Source organism: Thunnus thynnus, chromosome 16 (genome assembly GCF_963924715.1).
Source record: "Thunnus thynnus chromosome 16, fThuThy2.1, whole genome shotgun sequence".
NCBI classification, from domain to species: Eukaryota; Metazoa; Chordata; class Actinopteri; order Scombriformes; family Scombridae; genus Thunnus; species Thunnus thynnus.
Window position 1 is genome coordinate 252,501 of NC_089532.1, and position 17,500 is coordinate 270,000.

At 43.9% G+C, this 17,500-nt stretch overlaps 1 protein-coding gene across 1 annotated transcript; it reads right to left on the minus strand.

The window, feature by feature from the left end:
* Positions 1-3,801: 3,801 nt before the first annotated feature.
* Positions 3,802-9,101, minus strand: foxa1 (forkhead box A1). The gene is made up of 2 exons (XM_067613923.1): positions 8,490-9,101; positions 3,802-5,523 (listed from the first exon to the last, which is right to left on the minus strand). Exons 1-2 carry the CDS (start codon positions 8,859-8,861, stop codon positions 4,363-4,365), a joined length of 1,533 nt encoding a protein of 510 aa, XP_067470024.1. The 5' UTR covers positions 8,862-9,101; the 3' UTR covers positions 3,802-4,362.
* Positions 9,102-17,500: the final 8,399 nt, after the last annotated feature.

Genomic DNA, 17,500 nt, shown 5'->3' on the forward strand with positions numbered 1-17,500 from the left:
CAAACAAACAGATTTTTATTTTATTTCCACCTGAAGTTCAGATTTTATTAGTTGAGATTTTAAAGTTATTGATATTTCTTAAAACTGCAACTGTTTGATCAATAATCAGTTCTGATCAGTCGATTGACGACAGCAGAGAGAAGATCAAACCATGTGTCCGATACAGACGTCAAACTGAGAGGCGGGAAAATCTGTGTTTCAGTCATTTGTGTGAACTGACCCTTTAAAATCGAGGGGAGGGGTCAGAGGTCACAGGGGGGTCAGAGGTCACAGGGGGGTCAGAGGTCACAGGGGGGCGGACGAGGTCGTGGGAGAAGTAATCAAAGTTTTAATAATTATCTGCAGTGGATTCTGTAAATATCAGCGTCGCCATGACGACAAGTTGACCTTCGACATTTAGATTCACCAGAAACCCGAAGCTGAGTTTAAAGCTGCGGGTCGAGGCCCTGCGAGAGGTCTGACGGTCCGTCTGACGGGTCCGAAGACGCTCAAACCAAACAGTTCTGACTCTCGGACAGGAAGTGAAGTCAGATTTCCTGTAAAACATTTCGTCTTAACTAACAGGAAGCTGATCAGCTGATCAAACTTTCTACAGAAAATCAATTTCTGAAGGACGAACTTCAACACAAGAAACTGATGATTCAATAAGATCAATAATCAATAAGTAATAAGAGTTTGTAACAAGTTAATCACCTGTTCACCTGGTCACCTGTTTACCTGTTTACCTGTTTACCTGTTCACCTGGTCACCTGTTCATCTGTTCACCTGTTTACTTGTTTACCTCTTCACCTGTTTACTTGTTTACCTGTTCACCTGTTCACTTGTTTACCTGTTCACCTGTTCACCTGTTTACCTGTTCACCTGTTTACCTGTTTACCTGTTCACCTGTTCACCTGTTTACCTGTTCACCTGTTCACCTGTTCACTTGTTTACCTGTTCACCTGTTCACTTGTTTACCTGTTCACCTGTTCACCTGTTTACTTGTTTACCTGTTCACCTGTTCACCTGTTTACTTGTTTACCTGTTCACCTGTTCACTTGTTTACCTGTTCACCTGTTCACCTGTTTACTTGTTTACCTGTTCACCTGTTCACTTGTTTACCTGTTCACCTGTTCACTTGTTTACCTGTTCACCTGTTCACCTGTTTACCTGTTCACCTGTTCACCTGTTCACCTGTTTACTTGTTTACCTGTTCACCTGTTTACTTGTTTACTTGTTTACCTGTTTACCTTGGTCACCTGTAGGAAACTATATTTATATATTCGTTCATCGTTCAGACTTCAGTTAATCTAGAAACATCTCGTTAAATGTTTGATCATCAGAGACGACGATGAAACGACTTCAGGACTTTAACGAGTTGGATTTTAAAATATGATTAATATGAGAATATGAGAGCGTGTGAGTTTATAATTGAGTGTTGCCAATAAACCTGAACTAAAACTGCAGATTGACCTGCGAGGGGCCGCGCGTCCAATTTTCAATTAATCAAATTACCAAAAGATAACGAAGCCTAACGAGAGCAGACCAGCAGACAGCAGCTTCGCCTCAAACATGTTGGTTTCAATTTTAATTCTAATTTTAACAAGATCGTTAAAACATCATTTTTCATCTCAGAAATATAAACTCCGACTTTTTAACCCAGAGAGACGCTGAAAGGCCCATTGAGCCTTTCAGCAGCATTACTGGTCTTTAGACCAGTAATAACTGGTCTAAAGACCAGTAATAAACATCTATAAGGTAACTGGTTCAGAAAGCTGCTGCCAGGATCACATGACCACACAGCTGATCACATGACATCACTGACATCTGTTAGAACTGATGTTAAAGTTCTTTCACTTGTCAATAAAATTTTAAATGACCTCGTTCCTCCCTGATCCGGTTCCAGCAGGACCACTGAGGTTCTCCTCACTGGTCTGTTCCTCATGTGACCTGTAAAGTACCAGACAGGCTACTTCCTGTTTCCATGGAGCACACTGCCTCTGACTGGTGACACTGGTCTGACTGGTGATACTGGTGACGCGGCCTCTGACTGGTGACACTGGTCTGACTGGTGATACTGGTCTGACCGGTGATACTGGTGACACAGCCTCTGACTGGTGACACTGGTCTAAATGGTGATACTGGTGACATTGGTCTGACTGGTGACACTAGTCTGACTGGTGATACTGGTGACACAGCCTCTGACTGGTGACACTGGTCTGACTGGTGATACTGGTCTGACCGGTGATACTGATAACACAAGTCTGATTGGTGACACTGGTCTGACTGGTGATACTGGTGACACAGCCTCTGACTGGTGACACTGGTCTGACTGGTGATACTGGTCTGACCGGTGATACTGGTGACACTGGTCTGACTGGTAATACTGATAACACTAGTCTGATTGGTGACACTGGTCTGACTGGTGATACTGGTCTGACTGGTGATACTGGTGACACGGCCTCTGACTGGTGACACTGGTCTGACTGGTGATACTGGTCTGACCGGTGATACTGGTGACACTGGTCTGACTGGTAATACTGATAACACTAGTCTGATTGGTGATACTGGTGACACGGCCTCTGATTGGTGACACTGGTCTGACTGGTGATACTGGTGACACTGGTCTGACTGGTGATACTGGTCTGACTGGTGATACTGGTGACACTGGTCTGACTGGTGATACTGATAACACTAGTCTGATTGGTGACACTGGTCTGACTGGTGATACTGGTGACACGGCCTCTGACTGGTGACACTGGTCTGACTGGTGATACTGGTCTAACTGGTGATGCTGGTGACACTGGTCTGACTGGTAATACTGATAACACTAGTCTGATTGGTGACACTGGTCTGACTGGTGATACTGGTGACGCGGCCTCTGAGTGGTGACACTGGTCTAAATGGTGATACTGGTGACATTGGTCTGACTGGTGACACTGGGGACATTGGTCTGACTGGTGACACTGGTCTGACTGGTGATACTGGTGACACTGGTCTAAATGGTGATACTGGTGACACTGGTCTGACTGGTGATACTGGTGACATTTGTCTGACTGGTGACACTGGTCTGACTGGTGATACTGGTGACACTGGTCTAAATGGTGATACTGGTGACACTGGTCTGACTGGTAATACTGATAACACTAGTCTGATTGGTGACACTGGTCTGACTGGTGATACTGGTGACACGGCCTCTGACTGGTGATACTGGTGACACTGGTCTGACTGGTAATACTGATAACACTAGTCTGATTGGTGACACTGGTCTGACTGGTGATACTGGTGACACTGGTCTGACTGGTGATACTGGTCTGACTGGTGATACTGGTGACACTGGTCTGACTGGTAATACTGATAATACTAGTCTGATTGGTGACACTGGTCTGACTGGTGATACTGGTGACACGGCCTCTGACTGGTGACACTGGTCTGACTGGTGATACTGGTGACACTGGTCTGACTGGTGATACTGGTGACACGGCCTCTGACTGGTGACACTGGTCTGACTGGTGATACAGGTCTGACTGGTGATACTGGTGACACTGGTCTGACTGGTAATACTGATAACACTAGTCTGATTGGTGACACTGGTCTGACTGGTGATACTGGTGACGCGGCCTCTGACTGGTGACACTGGTCTGACTGGTGATACTGGTGACACGGCCTCTGACTGGTGACACTGGTCTGACTGGTGATACAGGTCTGACTGGTGATACTGGTGACACGGCCTCTGACTGGTGACACTGGTCTAAATGGTGATACTGGTGACATTGGTCTGACTGGTGACACTAGTCTGACTGGTGATACTGGTGACACAGCCTCTGACTGGTGACACTGGTCTGACCGGTGATACTGGTGACACTGGTCTGACTGGTGATACTGATAACACCAGTCTGACTGGTGATACTGGTGATACTAGTCTGACTGGTGACACTGGTCTGACTGGTAATACTGGTGACACTAGCCTGACTGGTGACACTGGTAACACTAGTCTGATTGGTGATACTGGTGATACTGGTCTGACTGGTGACACTGGTAACACTAGTCTGATTGGTGACACTGGTCTGACTGGTGATACTGGGGATACTAGTCTGACTGGTAACACTAGTCTGACTAGTGACACTGGGGATACTGGTCTGACTGGATATAAAGTGTTGCTGGATGTGTTTCTGACCTGTTTTGGTGTCTCTGTGTGTAAAAGGGGGGCAGGTCCTCTGAATGTTAGTGGGACTGTTTGAGTCCTGGTTTGGTCACAGTGCAGAAGTTCAGTTCAGCTGCTGCAGAAACCAGAACCCGGATCGGGTCCTGCATCCGCTCACAGTCCAACAGGAAGTCCGGACGGCTGCATGCAGAGTAAACAAACAGGAGGTGCAGCAGCTACTATGAGGTGTTGAGCAGCGGTCTGGGATACACTCCTTGGTAGTACGAGGCCTCCAGAGGCTCCATGGTCCGCCCACCGAGGCCGGATGCCCCCCCAGTGCTGTAGGACGAGTACTGCAGGGCCTCGTAGGCCTTCAGGTCCAGTTTGTGCTGCTGCTCTGAAGACGACATTAAGTTATTGATGGAGAACGGGTGGTTGAAGGAGTAGTGGGGGTCTCCTTTGATGTGGAGCTGGGACTCGTGCGCCATGGAGTGGGGGGGTAGCGACAGGGTGGACAGGAGTTGGGAGCCAGACACTTTCAGGTCCGCCGCCCCACTGGCCCCCCGCAGGTCCAGGCCGGGGGGCGAGGCTGCCTGGCTGGAGGAGGGCAGGGAAGAGGAGTCCAGGAGTCCTGGAGGTTTGATGGAGTCCCCAGAAGGAGACACTGCCCCCCCTCCACCTCCACCCTCCTTCCTGCTGTCAGACTTCGTCGTCATCTTCTTCTCACATTTGAACCTCTTCTGGCGCCGCAGGTAGCAGCCGTTCTCAAACATGTTCCCCGAGTCCGGGTGCAGGGTCCAGTACGAGCCTTTTCCCGGCTTGTCAGGTGAACGCGACACCTTGACAAAGCAGTCGTTGAAGGAAAGTGAGTGCCGGATGGAGTTCTGCCAGCGCTGCTGGTTCTGCCGGTAGTATGGGAACAGGTCCATGATCCACTGGTAGATCTCACTCAGCGTCAGCATCTTGCTCGGGGCCTGCTGGATTGCCATTGTGATGAGTGAGATGTAAGAATACGGCGGCTTGGCGTGCGGGTAGCTCCGTCTGAACGCCTTGTTGTCACGGCTCCGGTTCAGCCCGCCACTGCCATATGCCATGCCAGGGCTCATGGCAGGACTCATGCCACCATATGGGTTCAGACCCATCGAGGCCTGCTGGGCCGACACCGAGCTCATCCCGGATGGGCTCAGTGCCCCGCCCATCGAAGCCACGCCCCCGCCGAGGCCGGACATGGCTGCTGGAGCGGAGCCACCCATCCCTGCCACGGGGGCAGGGCTTAGGCCAGTGCCGCCGTACGACATGTTGAAGGATCCCGATGTGGTCCCACTGCTAGACATGTAGCCCGACATAGAGCCCATCCCGAGACCAGAACCCATCCCACTGCCCGCCATCGGAGAGTACACCTGCAGAGAGACCAGAACCAGTTAGACCAGAACCAGCTGTGTTTTGCATTGAGACGTTTATATTATATCTTTTCTGCTTATATATGCTCCATTAGATATTATCGTCAGAGATCACAATATGCTGATGATACACATATATACATGTCAGTCGAACCAAATGATCCAAGCTCCCTGATTAGCTGCTTGTCAGCAATCAATAAATGGATGAGCAATAACTTTCAAAAACTAAACCAGGAGAAAACAGAAATTCTTCTGGTCAGCCCAAAAGCCAAAAGAGATTTGCTGCACGAGGAACTCGGTAATCAGAAGAAACCAGAACGCCTCGGAGTCATCTTAGACTCTGATCTGAATTTTAAACATCAAATAAACAACAAAAACCACAACAAACCAAAACTGCTTTTTAAAGTGTTAGCAATATCACGAAGCTATGTCCATTTTTAACTTTAAAAGATGCAGAAAAATGAATTCATGCTTATATATCGAGTCAGCTTGACTTCTGTAATGATCTTTTTATGGGTCGCCTTGGAAATATGACTGAAAAGCTGCAGCTCATCCAGAGTTCAGCTGCCGAGCTCCTGACTACGACAAGGAAGAGAGGCATATTACCGCAGCCTCTCTACACTGGCTCCATCTTTATTTTACAATTGATTTTAAAGTGTTTTTACTTGTTTTTAAAGCTCTTAAAGGGTCAGAACCAGCCCATGTGGTTACTGTCCCTCCATGTGTCCTCAGGTCCGCTGCTGCTGCTCTTTCAGAGGTTGGAAATCTGCTGGAGGACGCTGCTTTCTTCAACTATGCCACAAAATTATGGAATTCTCTAGTGAGACACATCAGAAAGGCTGAAAACACACATATACAACCGAACGGCCGACGGCGAGACAGACCGATTCATTTAGATCTTATTTATTTATTTGTTTGTTTGTTTGTGCATCAGATCAGAGATCCAATCATTAGCTCGACTCTTGCTCAGATTCTTTTTTCTGCACCAAAACAAACAGCAGACAAACAGAATTACGTCCTCAATGCATCAATAATCAATAATCAGCAGACGGTTCCTGCTTTATGTGACTGAGTTCAAACTGAGAACAAACTTTAATTTATCTGAACAGGTGAATAAAAAACCTCTTAATTAACAAATGAAGCAGACTTACCTTTAAATATCAATTTAAAACACTGTTAAACAATTATACTTTTCCTAAATGTATTATAATATCTTTACATGAATTAAACCCTGAAAACACAACATGTTTAACAAGAAATTCAAATTTAATCCCCTTTAAAGTGTGAACAGATGTTTTAATGCTACGTGAGGAGTTTTTACAGTCTTTAATAAACCTTTGAACTTTGTCCGATAAGATTATAACCTATTAAATATCTCCTTAATAATCTGTTAAAGATGATAATTTATGGACAAATTAAACACCAAAAATAAAGATATTAAGAGAGATATGACTGTAATGTATCAACATTTAAAAGACAAAAACACATTCATTTCAAAAGCAGTTCATTAAGAAACTTAGATTTTAAAGGAGTTTTACTACTTAACAGTTTATTAATAATGTCCTACATAAACAGCTTTTAATGGATCAATTAATAATCCCCTTAAACTCACATTATTAATAACTTTATTATTTGTAAATTCATCAACACACACACTGAAACGTCCTTTAATCTACGAAATGATTTTATGAATAAACAAAAAGTATTTTAAAGTAAAATGAAGCGACGCAGTGGAGACTTTAATCACAGATCGATTAACTTTAAACGATCAATGATCAAACTGATCAAACTGATAATGTCTTACGTCACCTGTTCTTCATCACTTTCCTCTTAAATTATTCATTTTGTTTTAGTTTTGAACTGAAATGTTTCTGCTTAAAAACAATATAATGACCACATTTCATATTAACATCAATAAACACATTGAATAATAATAATAATAATAATAATAATAATAATAATAATAATAATAATAATAATAATAATAATAACATTTTAAACTATTAAACATTTAACATCACAATTCATTGATATAATAATTTTATATAACTAATATCATTATATTTAATGTTTATAATGAAGCTAATTCTCAAATTTCACGAACATTAATCAACATTAAAATGAATTAAAATCATCAAAATCACAACATTTAATTCTCTATTTCTATAATAATCTGAAACAGCGCGTGCGCCGCCGCTGACAGAAATAATCAATAACATTTATCAGGTTATAGAAGTCTGTCATCAGCTTTAAAACAGCTGATTTTACTTCATTATTGTCTAATTATTATAAAAAGTCTGTAAGTGATTAAACATTAAAGAGACAACTTCCGTTAACATGTTGCTGATCAATAACTGGATCAATAATCAGCTTTATTAAAAAATCAGGAGTCCCGTTAAATCACATGATCAATATTACTTCATAATGTTCTTCTTCATCTCAGTTTGATGCACAAACAGAAGCGAACGATCGTTTATTGATTATCTGTGAAGTCTGCTGCTGATCACATGTATTGATCAACATGTGTTCAACATATTTTCAGCAGCTCGTGTGTCTCTGATATTTCATTTGATTTAATTAATCAAACATTGTGTTTATAATTAATTAATATTAATTATTAATACCGTATTATAGTTGCATTTTAAATGTTTTGATCTTTTTATGAAGCTGAAACATTTTTCTTCTTTTTAAATAAAGTTAATTAATTTACATCAAAAACTTCATTAAAGTAACTTTTATTTACTGTGTAGAAACAAGCCGCCGCGTCGCTTCTGTCTCCGCGTTTCTCCGGGAATTTTCCGGGAATTCTCCGGGACAGAAACGGATGTGAAGTTTATCGGTTTAAACTGGAGAATTTTCCGTTAAATGTGGGTTAGTCAGCACCGGGTCCGGGCCGGTGTGACCCGGGTGTGAGAGCCGCAGCTCCCCGGAGGAAGCGGCGGTAAAGCGGACAGAGAGTGACCGACCTCCTCGCTGTAGTATCCGCTCCAGTCCGGAGCCTCGTGCCCTTCCATCTTCACCGCGCCCAGCATGACCGGACAGGTCCCGGTCCCGGTCCCGCTCCTGTCCTGTCCCGCTCTGTGTCCTGCTCCAGCAGAAAACCTTCCGAGCCGAGCCGAGCCGAGCCGGGCCAGGAGGAGCAGAGAGAGAGGCAGAGTGTTAGTGAGGAGGTGATGGTGACCTGCGGACTGATGTGATCCTCCTGCAGGTCCAGCCCTCCCGCTCCCTCCCGCTCCCTCCTCCTCCTCCTCCTCCTCCTGCTCCTCTTCCCTCTCCTCCTCCTCTTCCTCTTCCTCCTCCTTCTCCTCCTCCTCTTCCTCCTCCTCCTCCTCCTCCATCACACCTGCTTCCTTCAGACATTTTATCACAAAACAAAGCAGAAATTCATCATGAAGCTCAAACACTGAATTTCTTGATATTTTTGTTCTTATTTTATTTCACTGATGTTTTCACACTTCCAGTAAATCCAGTAACACCATTAAAGTGATTTTTACGGGTACAATGAGAAGATGAATTTAATGAATGATGTTAATCTTGATAATCTACAGGTGCTAAAATCCACAGTAGCAGCAGTAAAATAATAAAACACAAAGTAAAACAACAGCAAAGAACCTTAAATAATTAAAGTGTTTTCACGGATTAAATTCAGGTTTAAGAGGATTAAAAACTTTAAATCATCTGAATTTAAAACAGATTCCTGTTGAAGGTGAAAATGATGGTTTTCATTTCATTCAGTAAATATTAAATGATTAAACTGTTGAGACCATAAAAACCCTTTAAACATTTATAATTCATTACATATTAATTAATAAATTACAGGTGAATTTAAACCTTTGATGGAAAAGTTTCTATTTCTATAAAAGTGTCTTTAATGTTATTTTGTACATTTTATGTTTTTTACTCCTGAAAAACCTTTAAAATACAGAAAAACACATTAAAACCATGAATTTATTTATAACTCTTGATCCATTAATTATTAAACCTTTGAGCTGATTTTACACCTTAATTAGAAAAAATAATAAATGAATTAAGGAAATTAACCTGTAATGTTGCTTTGTAAACATTAAGGTTTAAAATGCAGAAAACTCATTAATAAGCATTAATAAGTCGTTAATAATCCATTAAAAATCTATTAATAACTGATGAATCTGTTCATTAATTAGTATTAAATACTGAATCCTTTATGATGGATTTGTTTCATATTTACAGTTCATGTCATTTAAAGTCATTAAACTCTTAAAATACATTTAATGTGTTAATTAAAGGCTTCTGAAATGAAGGTTTAAGGGTTAATTAAACGTTAATTAAAGGTTTTATTGACGTTATTGTTTCCATTTAATGTAAAATGTTGTTTATTTCCTGCAGTCGGTCTCGATGAATGATCAGGAACACAGCGACCTTTGACCTTTCAGACACAATCTGGCTGTGAGGTCACACGTGAACGTCACTGATCCCAGTTCAGATTTGATTCTAGCTGACTGGTTCCAGTTTAAAGCTGCTGATGAGCGTGTAACAGAGCAGAACGACTGATCGCTGCTCGCCATTATCACACTGGATTAACTGGATGAGCCACTGGATTAAAGGACTCTTACACCAAAAAACCTGAGAGCAGACAAAGGAGAGGAGGAGGAGGACAGAGAGAACGGATGAAAGTCAGAACAGCAGTTTAGTCACAGAAACCAGAGAACAACGATAGTGTTTCTAATATTTTGTCCACCCTGCTGATGTAAAAAACAGCCAAAATTCAAATTAAACTTCAGCGGCTGGTGTGTCTGACTGGGACATGAAATGTTCCCCTGCAGGTTTCTGGTTTCTGTAGTGGTTCCCAGTAATATTTACTGGTAAAGTGATTTGTCGTGCGGATCTCGTGATTTTCACGCTGCACTGATGGTTGTTTGCGGTGTTTTAACTGTTTCTCTCCCTCGTGCCTCCTTGCATCAGGCGCACCGCCACCGGCTGAGCTGCTGACATCATCCTGAGGAGACGCCGAGGCCGCGGCCCTCACGCGCCGGCTCAGCGCCATGGAGCGCCCATTCAGTCCTCTAGGAACTGCCCGCCTGGCACATACGCCAAAAAAGTTTCTAACTTCCAGGTTTGCTTCCGTGTTGTGCGGCCCACTGAATATGCGCAGTAGTGTTTCCCCCGCTGGCCCCGCCCACAAGCTCCCGCTCGGCCCATACACATTATATTGTGATGACGTCACGGATTTTTAAATCGCTTTTCTCGGCTCGAGGAAAGTTTTACAAACATAAAACCTCCAAAAGTTCATAACAGAAAGAGTCATAGTTGACGTTGTTTGCAGTTCGAGGCGTCCTGTCAACGGTTTTGCAGGCGTCTCTTTTACAACGGCGGTCTGCGGGGGATTTTAACTGCAATACCGCGAGTGGCCACCGGGAGAAACTGGCTGCGAGGCTGAGCGGCAGCGGCGCCCCATCAGCTCTTATTATACATCCACAGTCAGTCTAGCTGCGGTTAACCGCTTTAAATGCTCCTGATGACGTAATAGAAAATCGCTCCTTCCGATTGGTTTTGAAAGAGCGACGGCCAATGGGGAAGCTCCGACACCGCTGGCCGACCAATCGTGTAACTCCATCACTCAGAGTGACAAATTATGAACTACAAACCAACACGTGTGTATCTGAGCTGTAATTATTACGTCACTTCCTGAGAGCCTCCTCGCCGGTTGAAGATGCGTAACCATGGTAACCTGTGCCAACCTCACCTCTACCAGCATCTGCAACGCTAATTTAAAAAAATAAACTTACACTTAAAGTGAAGCGTTATTGACGGACGCTGTCCGCCATTGTCTGATATGTTGGTGTTGACGTCACTCCTGCGTTGCATTGTGAGATATTTATGTAGTGTCCAGTGCTTACATACTGTAATATTTCCCTGTGCATACGTTAATATTATGCACTTTATGTACTATTGGTTTCATACGAAGCTTTGGGACAAACTGTCGCATGTTGGTTTGGTCAGCTGAGCAGCTGCTGGACAACTTTAACTCTTCAGTCTGATTGTGTAAAACATTTTATTTTAATTTAAATTATCTCATTTTAACATTAGCGACATGAAAAAATGTAAGCTTGTATACAGTGATCAATACCGTATATTAATACCGTATATTAATACCGTACATTAATACCGTATATTAATACCGTATATTAATACCGTACATTAATACCGTATATTAATACCGTACATTAATGCCGTACGTTAATGCCGTACGTTAATTCCGTACGTTAATTCCGTACGTTAATGCCGTACGTTAATGCCGTACGTTAATGCCGTACGTTAATTCCGTATATTAATACTGTACGTTAATGCCGTACGTTAATGCCGTACGTTAATGCCGTACGTTAATTCCGTATATTAATACCGTACGTTAATACCGTACGTTAATACCGTACGTTAATACCGTACGTTAATTCCGTACGTTAATTCCGTACGTTAATACCGTACATTAATACCGTATATTAATGCCGTACGTTAATGCCGTACGTTAATACCGTACGTTAATACCGTACGTTAATGCCGTACGTTAATAGCGTACGTTAATTCCGTACGTTAATGCCGTACGTTAATACCTTACGTTAATTCCGTACGTTAATGCCGTACGTTAATTCCGTACGTTAATGCCGTACGTTAATGCCGTACGTTAATTCCGTACGTTAATTCCGTACGTTAATGCCGTACGTTAATGCCGTACGTTAATGCCGTACGTTAATGCCGTACGTTAATGCCGTACGTTAATTCCGTACGTTAATTCCATACGTTAATGCCGTACGTTAATTCCGTACGTTAATTCCGTACGTTAATTCCGTACGTTAATTCCGTACGTTAATGCCGTACGTTAATTCCGTACGTTAATTCCGTACGTTAATGCCGTACGTTAATGCCGTACGTTAATTTCGTACGTTAATTCCGTACGTTAATTCCGTACGTTAATGCCGTACGTTAATGCCGTACGTTAATTCCGTACGTTAATGCCGTACGTTAATTCCGTACGTTAATGCCGTACGTTAATTCCGTACGTTAATTCCGTACGTTAATGCCGTACGTTAATTCCGTACGTTAATACCGTACGTTAATTCTGTACGTTAATTCCGTACGTTAATGCCGTACGTTAATTCCGTACGTTAATGCCGTACGTTAATGCCCTACGTTAATGCCGTACCTCAATGCCGTACGTTAATGCCGTACCTCAATGCCGTACGTTAATGCCGTACGTTAATGCCGTACGTTAATACCGTACGTTAATGCCGTACGTTAATACCGTACGTTAATGCCGTACGTTAATTCCGTACGTTAATTCCGTATGTTAATACCGTACGTTAATGCCGTACGTTAATGCCGTACGTTAATTCCGTACGTTAATGCCGTACGTTAATTCCGTACGTTAATTCCGTACGTTAATACCGTACGTTAATGCCGTACGTTAATACTGTACGTTAATGCCGTACGTTAATGCCATACGTTAATACCGTATATTAATGCCGTATAGCCGAATGACTGAATGTCTGACCTGGAGACGTCCCCGCGGCGCCGGGCTCACCTGGAGCACCTGACATGGTGACATCATGAAGTGCAGAGGAAGCAGGCAGGTTGGAGGACAGTGCGGCTGGAAAGCTCCAGATGAAGTTGATATACGTGAGCAGTAAAAACAAAACCTTCCTCTCCGGGCTGACCAAAGTGATCAACCAATAAGAGGAAGTCTTCCTCTCGCATCCATCCTGACTCCTTGTTGGCCCACTCGGGGTCGTTTACGGGGAACTTTCCCAGCGTTTACCACTGACACCAGTTCACCTCTCCCCTGCTTGACTCTGTAACTGGTCTGGTGACTGGACTGTTGTTACACCAGTTCCATCTACATTCCATAGGTGGCTCCCGTTGAAGTTGTATCTCTCTGTTGGCTGTTGAAGAAACGCTCCACATTTGTGTGGTTAAAACTATGGTTTCCTCTGGACTCCTCAATGACAGGCTGAGGGTCCACTTCATGAAGAACCAGTCGGGTCCTTCGTCTGCTTCCATCCCATGAAATATATGTTTATATATTACTGCCGGTTCATATGCAAACTTTCTGACCTAAAAGAAACTAAACAGACACAAGAAGTTTTTCAGTTTGTCTGGCAGCTATGCTAGTAGCAGCTATGCTAGTAGTAGCAATGCTAGGAGCAGCTATGCTAGTAGCAGCCATGCTACGAGCAGCTATGCTAGTAGCAGCCATGCTAGTAGTGGCTATGCTAGTAGCAGCTATGCTAGTAGCAGCTAGTCGTATTGAAACTTCTCCAGTCAGACGATACCTGCATTCAGTCCTTTTTGTATCCAGATCATTTGTATGGTTTTGCTCACAGCCAATCACTGCAGGCGTTCTTGGATTTAATGCGTCGTGTGATTGGCTCGCTACTGCAGCAGCTACAACACAATCAGTCTGTGGTGATAATTCTTCATCCTGCAGTTTTGTAGTTATTTCATAAAAATTTAAACTATTTGAACACTTTCAAAATGTTTTTTTGTAAAAATCATTTGGATGTTTCTGTTCACATGATGAGAATCAATGAGGTTCTCTACTGGTGTCAGTAACACTTTAAGGGTACTGGTACTGGTACTGATACTGGTATTGGTACTGGTATTGTAATTTTTTAAACAATACCCAGCCCTGGTCTCCAGTGACTGACCTGTCATGTGCTCACCTCACATGGAGTCAATCTATCATACTGGTCATACTGGTCTGCAGCCTGAGTCAAACAGTCAGCTAGAACTTCCTGCTGCTCCAGTAACTTTCACTGGGAGGATCATTTGATCACTGGTCTCTCAGCTTTGCTGTTAAATGCAGTGAAGTCGGTTAAACAGACGTTCCAGCGTCTCTGCGTCTCCTCTTCAACCGTCCAATGAGATCGACTCTCCGGCTGGCAGCAGCCAATCAGAAGAGACGCTCCGCGCTGCGTTTGGATTCACATCACTGAACGATGAACAACTGAATTAAAACACGAGTCTTGCAGGTAAAACATGAGACTCATGTAGCTGCTCTGAAGGTGCGTTTGTTTTTACTGTAACTGCAGTAACCGGGTGGAGATAAACCTCACCGCAGCCTCCATGATCATCGACCAAGAAAGAGGCAGAAAAAAGGCTCATAGAGTGAAACAGATGAAACAGCAGATCATTACAAATCAAACATCCCAACATATGAGTGGGACGTTTTGTTCTTACAGCTGCATTTATAACTTTGATATTTATATAATTAAATAATTTATAACAGAAACCTGAACTATGAAGCTCAGTCAACTCTGGTTTAACAGCAACGAGCGCGTTCATGTGAAAGAGGCGGGTTGTTATTTACGAGTGACATCATCTGTTTTTTCTCTGTACGCCTGCAACGTGATGTAAACTGTCTTCTCATTGGCCGACGGACCTGAGCTGAACTCTGTTACAGCAGTTTGATGTCATTCAGGTTTCAGGCTTAATGTGGCTCCATGAAAACCTTCAATTTACTCTAAAAGCCTGGAAGTGATTGTGAGTGACCCCCCCCCCCCCCCCCCCCCACCATGATGACATCACTGTCCAGGTGAGGGTTCCTGTTTGTGGTTCAGGACTCAGATCCTGAAGGGGAGGTGCTTCTGGGTTTCGATGTGACTGTAAATCCTGCAGCTGTCGCACTAAAAGCTCCTCGGTGATAATTATCTTGTTACTGCCGAGACCGACCTTTCCACGACCCCCCCACTCAGCCCGCCAGGCTCCAGCACACAGGAAATGACATCATCAGGACGTGAAACTGACAGGCAGGTAGAGTCTGACCTGAACTTGAACCTGAACTCTTTAAAGAATCTGCTGCAGTTTAAATAAATTACAGCAACGTTTGATTCAGTGAGTCAGAAGAAAACAAGCTGATGTTGTTCAGACATAATCTGCCTCAAACATCAAATAATAATAATAACTACTAATAATAACATTATTGATTGATTTTATTTGCTGCTGATGTTGAGCTGAAAGTTTATTTAATAAAGGTCATAAATGGAACTCAAGTACAGTATTTTCTGTTTTATAGAACGTTGAGTCCTCATGGTTCTCATGTTCAGCTGAAATATAGTTGTGATCTGCAGGAAGTCGTTACGTACGACTCTTCACTGGCAGCAGTTTAAATAAATCACATTAGTGAGCGTGTGTGTGTGTGTGTGAGCGTGTGAGTGAGTGAGTGTGTGTGAGTGTGTGATTGTGTGTGTGTGTGTGAGTGAGTGTGTGTGTGAGTGTGTGTGAGCGTGTGAGCGTGTGTGTGAGCGTGTGAGTGTGTGTGTGAGCGTGTGTGTGTGTGTGAGCGTGTGATTGTGTGTGTGTGTGTGAGTGAGTGTGTGAGTGAGTGTGTGTGTGTGAGTGTGTGATTGTGTGTGTGTGTGTGAGTGAGTGTGTGAGTGAGTGTGTGAGTGAGCGTGTGAGTGTGAGTGTGTGTGAGCGTGTGAGCGTGTGTGTGAGCGTGTGAGTGTGTGTGTGAGCGTGTGTGTGTGTGTGAGTGTGTGTGTGTGTGTGTGTGAGTGTGTGAGTGAGTGTGTGTGTGTGAGTGAGTGAGTGTGTGTGTGTGTGAGCGTGTGAGTGTGAGTGAGTGAGTGAGTGTGTGTGAGTGTGAGTGTGTGAGTGTGTGAGTGTGAGTGTGTGTGAGTGAGTGTGTGTGAGTGTGTGTGTGTGTGAGTGAGTGTGTGAGTGTGTGTGTGAGCGTGTGAGCGTGTGTGTGAGTGTGTGAGCGTGTGAGTGTGTGTGTGAGTGTGTGAGTGTGTGTGTGTGAGTGTGTGTGTGTGTGAGTGAGTGTGTGAGTGTGTGTGTGAGTGTGTGAGTGTGTGTGTGAGCGTGTGAGCGTGTGTGAGTGTGTGAGTGTGTGAGTGAGTGTGTGAGTGTGTGTGTGAGCGTGTGAGTGTGTGAGTGAGTGTGTGTGTGTGTGTGAGTGTGTCAGTATGAGTGTGTGTGAGTGTGAGCATGTGTGTGAGTGTGTGAGTGTGTGTGTGAGCGTGTGAGTGTGTGTGTGAGCGTGTGAGTGTGAGTGTGAGTGAGTGAGTGAGTGTGTGAGTGTGTGTGAGTGTGTCAGTATGAGTGTGTGTGAGTGTGAGCATGTGTGTGAGTGTGTGAGTGTGTGTGTGAGCGTGTGAGTGTGTGTGTGAGCGTGTGAGTGTGAGTGTGAGTGAGTGAGTGAGTGTGTGAGTGTGTGTGAGTGTGTCAGTATGAGTGTGTGTGAGTGTGAGCATGTGTGTGAGTGAGTGAGTGTGTGTGTGTGTGTGTGTGAGTGTGTCAGTATGAGTGTGTGTGAGTGTGAGCATGTGTGTGAGTGTGTGAGTGTGTGTGTGAGCGTGTGAGTGTGTGTGTGAGCGTGTGAGTGTGAGTGTGAGTGAGTGAGTGAGTGTGTGAGTGTGTGAGTGTGTGTGTGTGTGTGTGAGTGTGTGAGTGTGTGAGTGAGTGTGTGTGTGTGTGTGAGTGTGTCAGTATGAGTGTGTGTGAGTGTGAGCATGTGTGTGAGTGTGTGAGTGTGTGTGTGAGCGTGTGAGTGTGTGTGTGAGCGTGTGAGTGTGAGTGTGAGTGAGTGAGTGAGTGTGTGAGTGTGTGTGTGTGTGTGTGTGAGTGTGTGAGTGAGTGTGTGAGCGTGTGAGCGTGTGTGAGTGTGTGAGTGAGTGTGTGAGTGTGTGTGTTACAGCCTGTTATTAAAGTCATGTTGATGGATTTGTTTCTCCATGAACTCTTCAACTCCGTCTTATCAGTCAAACTATCAACACACTCACACACTCAGAGGAATATTTCCCAGCAGCCTCTGCTGTCAGTCATGGCGCTGCAGACCACAGGTGAGCTGAGTTTACCTGAAGGTCAAAGGTCGGTTGTTAAAGTGTCTCAGCTGGACGTTGGGGTCAGATCAGGTGACCTCTGACCTGTAGCCTGACTTCCTTTAGCCGTCTGCTTTTTATTTATTTATTGAGAATCAGCGGGAGAATCTGCAGCCACTGGT

Bases quoted from the DNA above. Each gene is read 5' to 3' on its own strand.
- foxa1 (XM_067613923.1), bottom strand. From the start codon at position 8,861: ATGGAGGAGGAGGAGGAGGAGGAAGAGGAGGAGGAGAAGGAGGAGGAA. The intron at 5,524-8,489 runs GTCGGTCACTCT...GTCTCTCTGCAG, and splicing joins GCGGATACTACAGCGAGGAG to GTGTACTCTCCGATGGCGGG.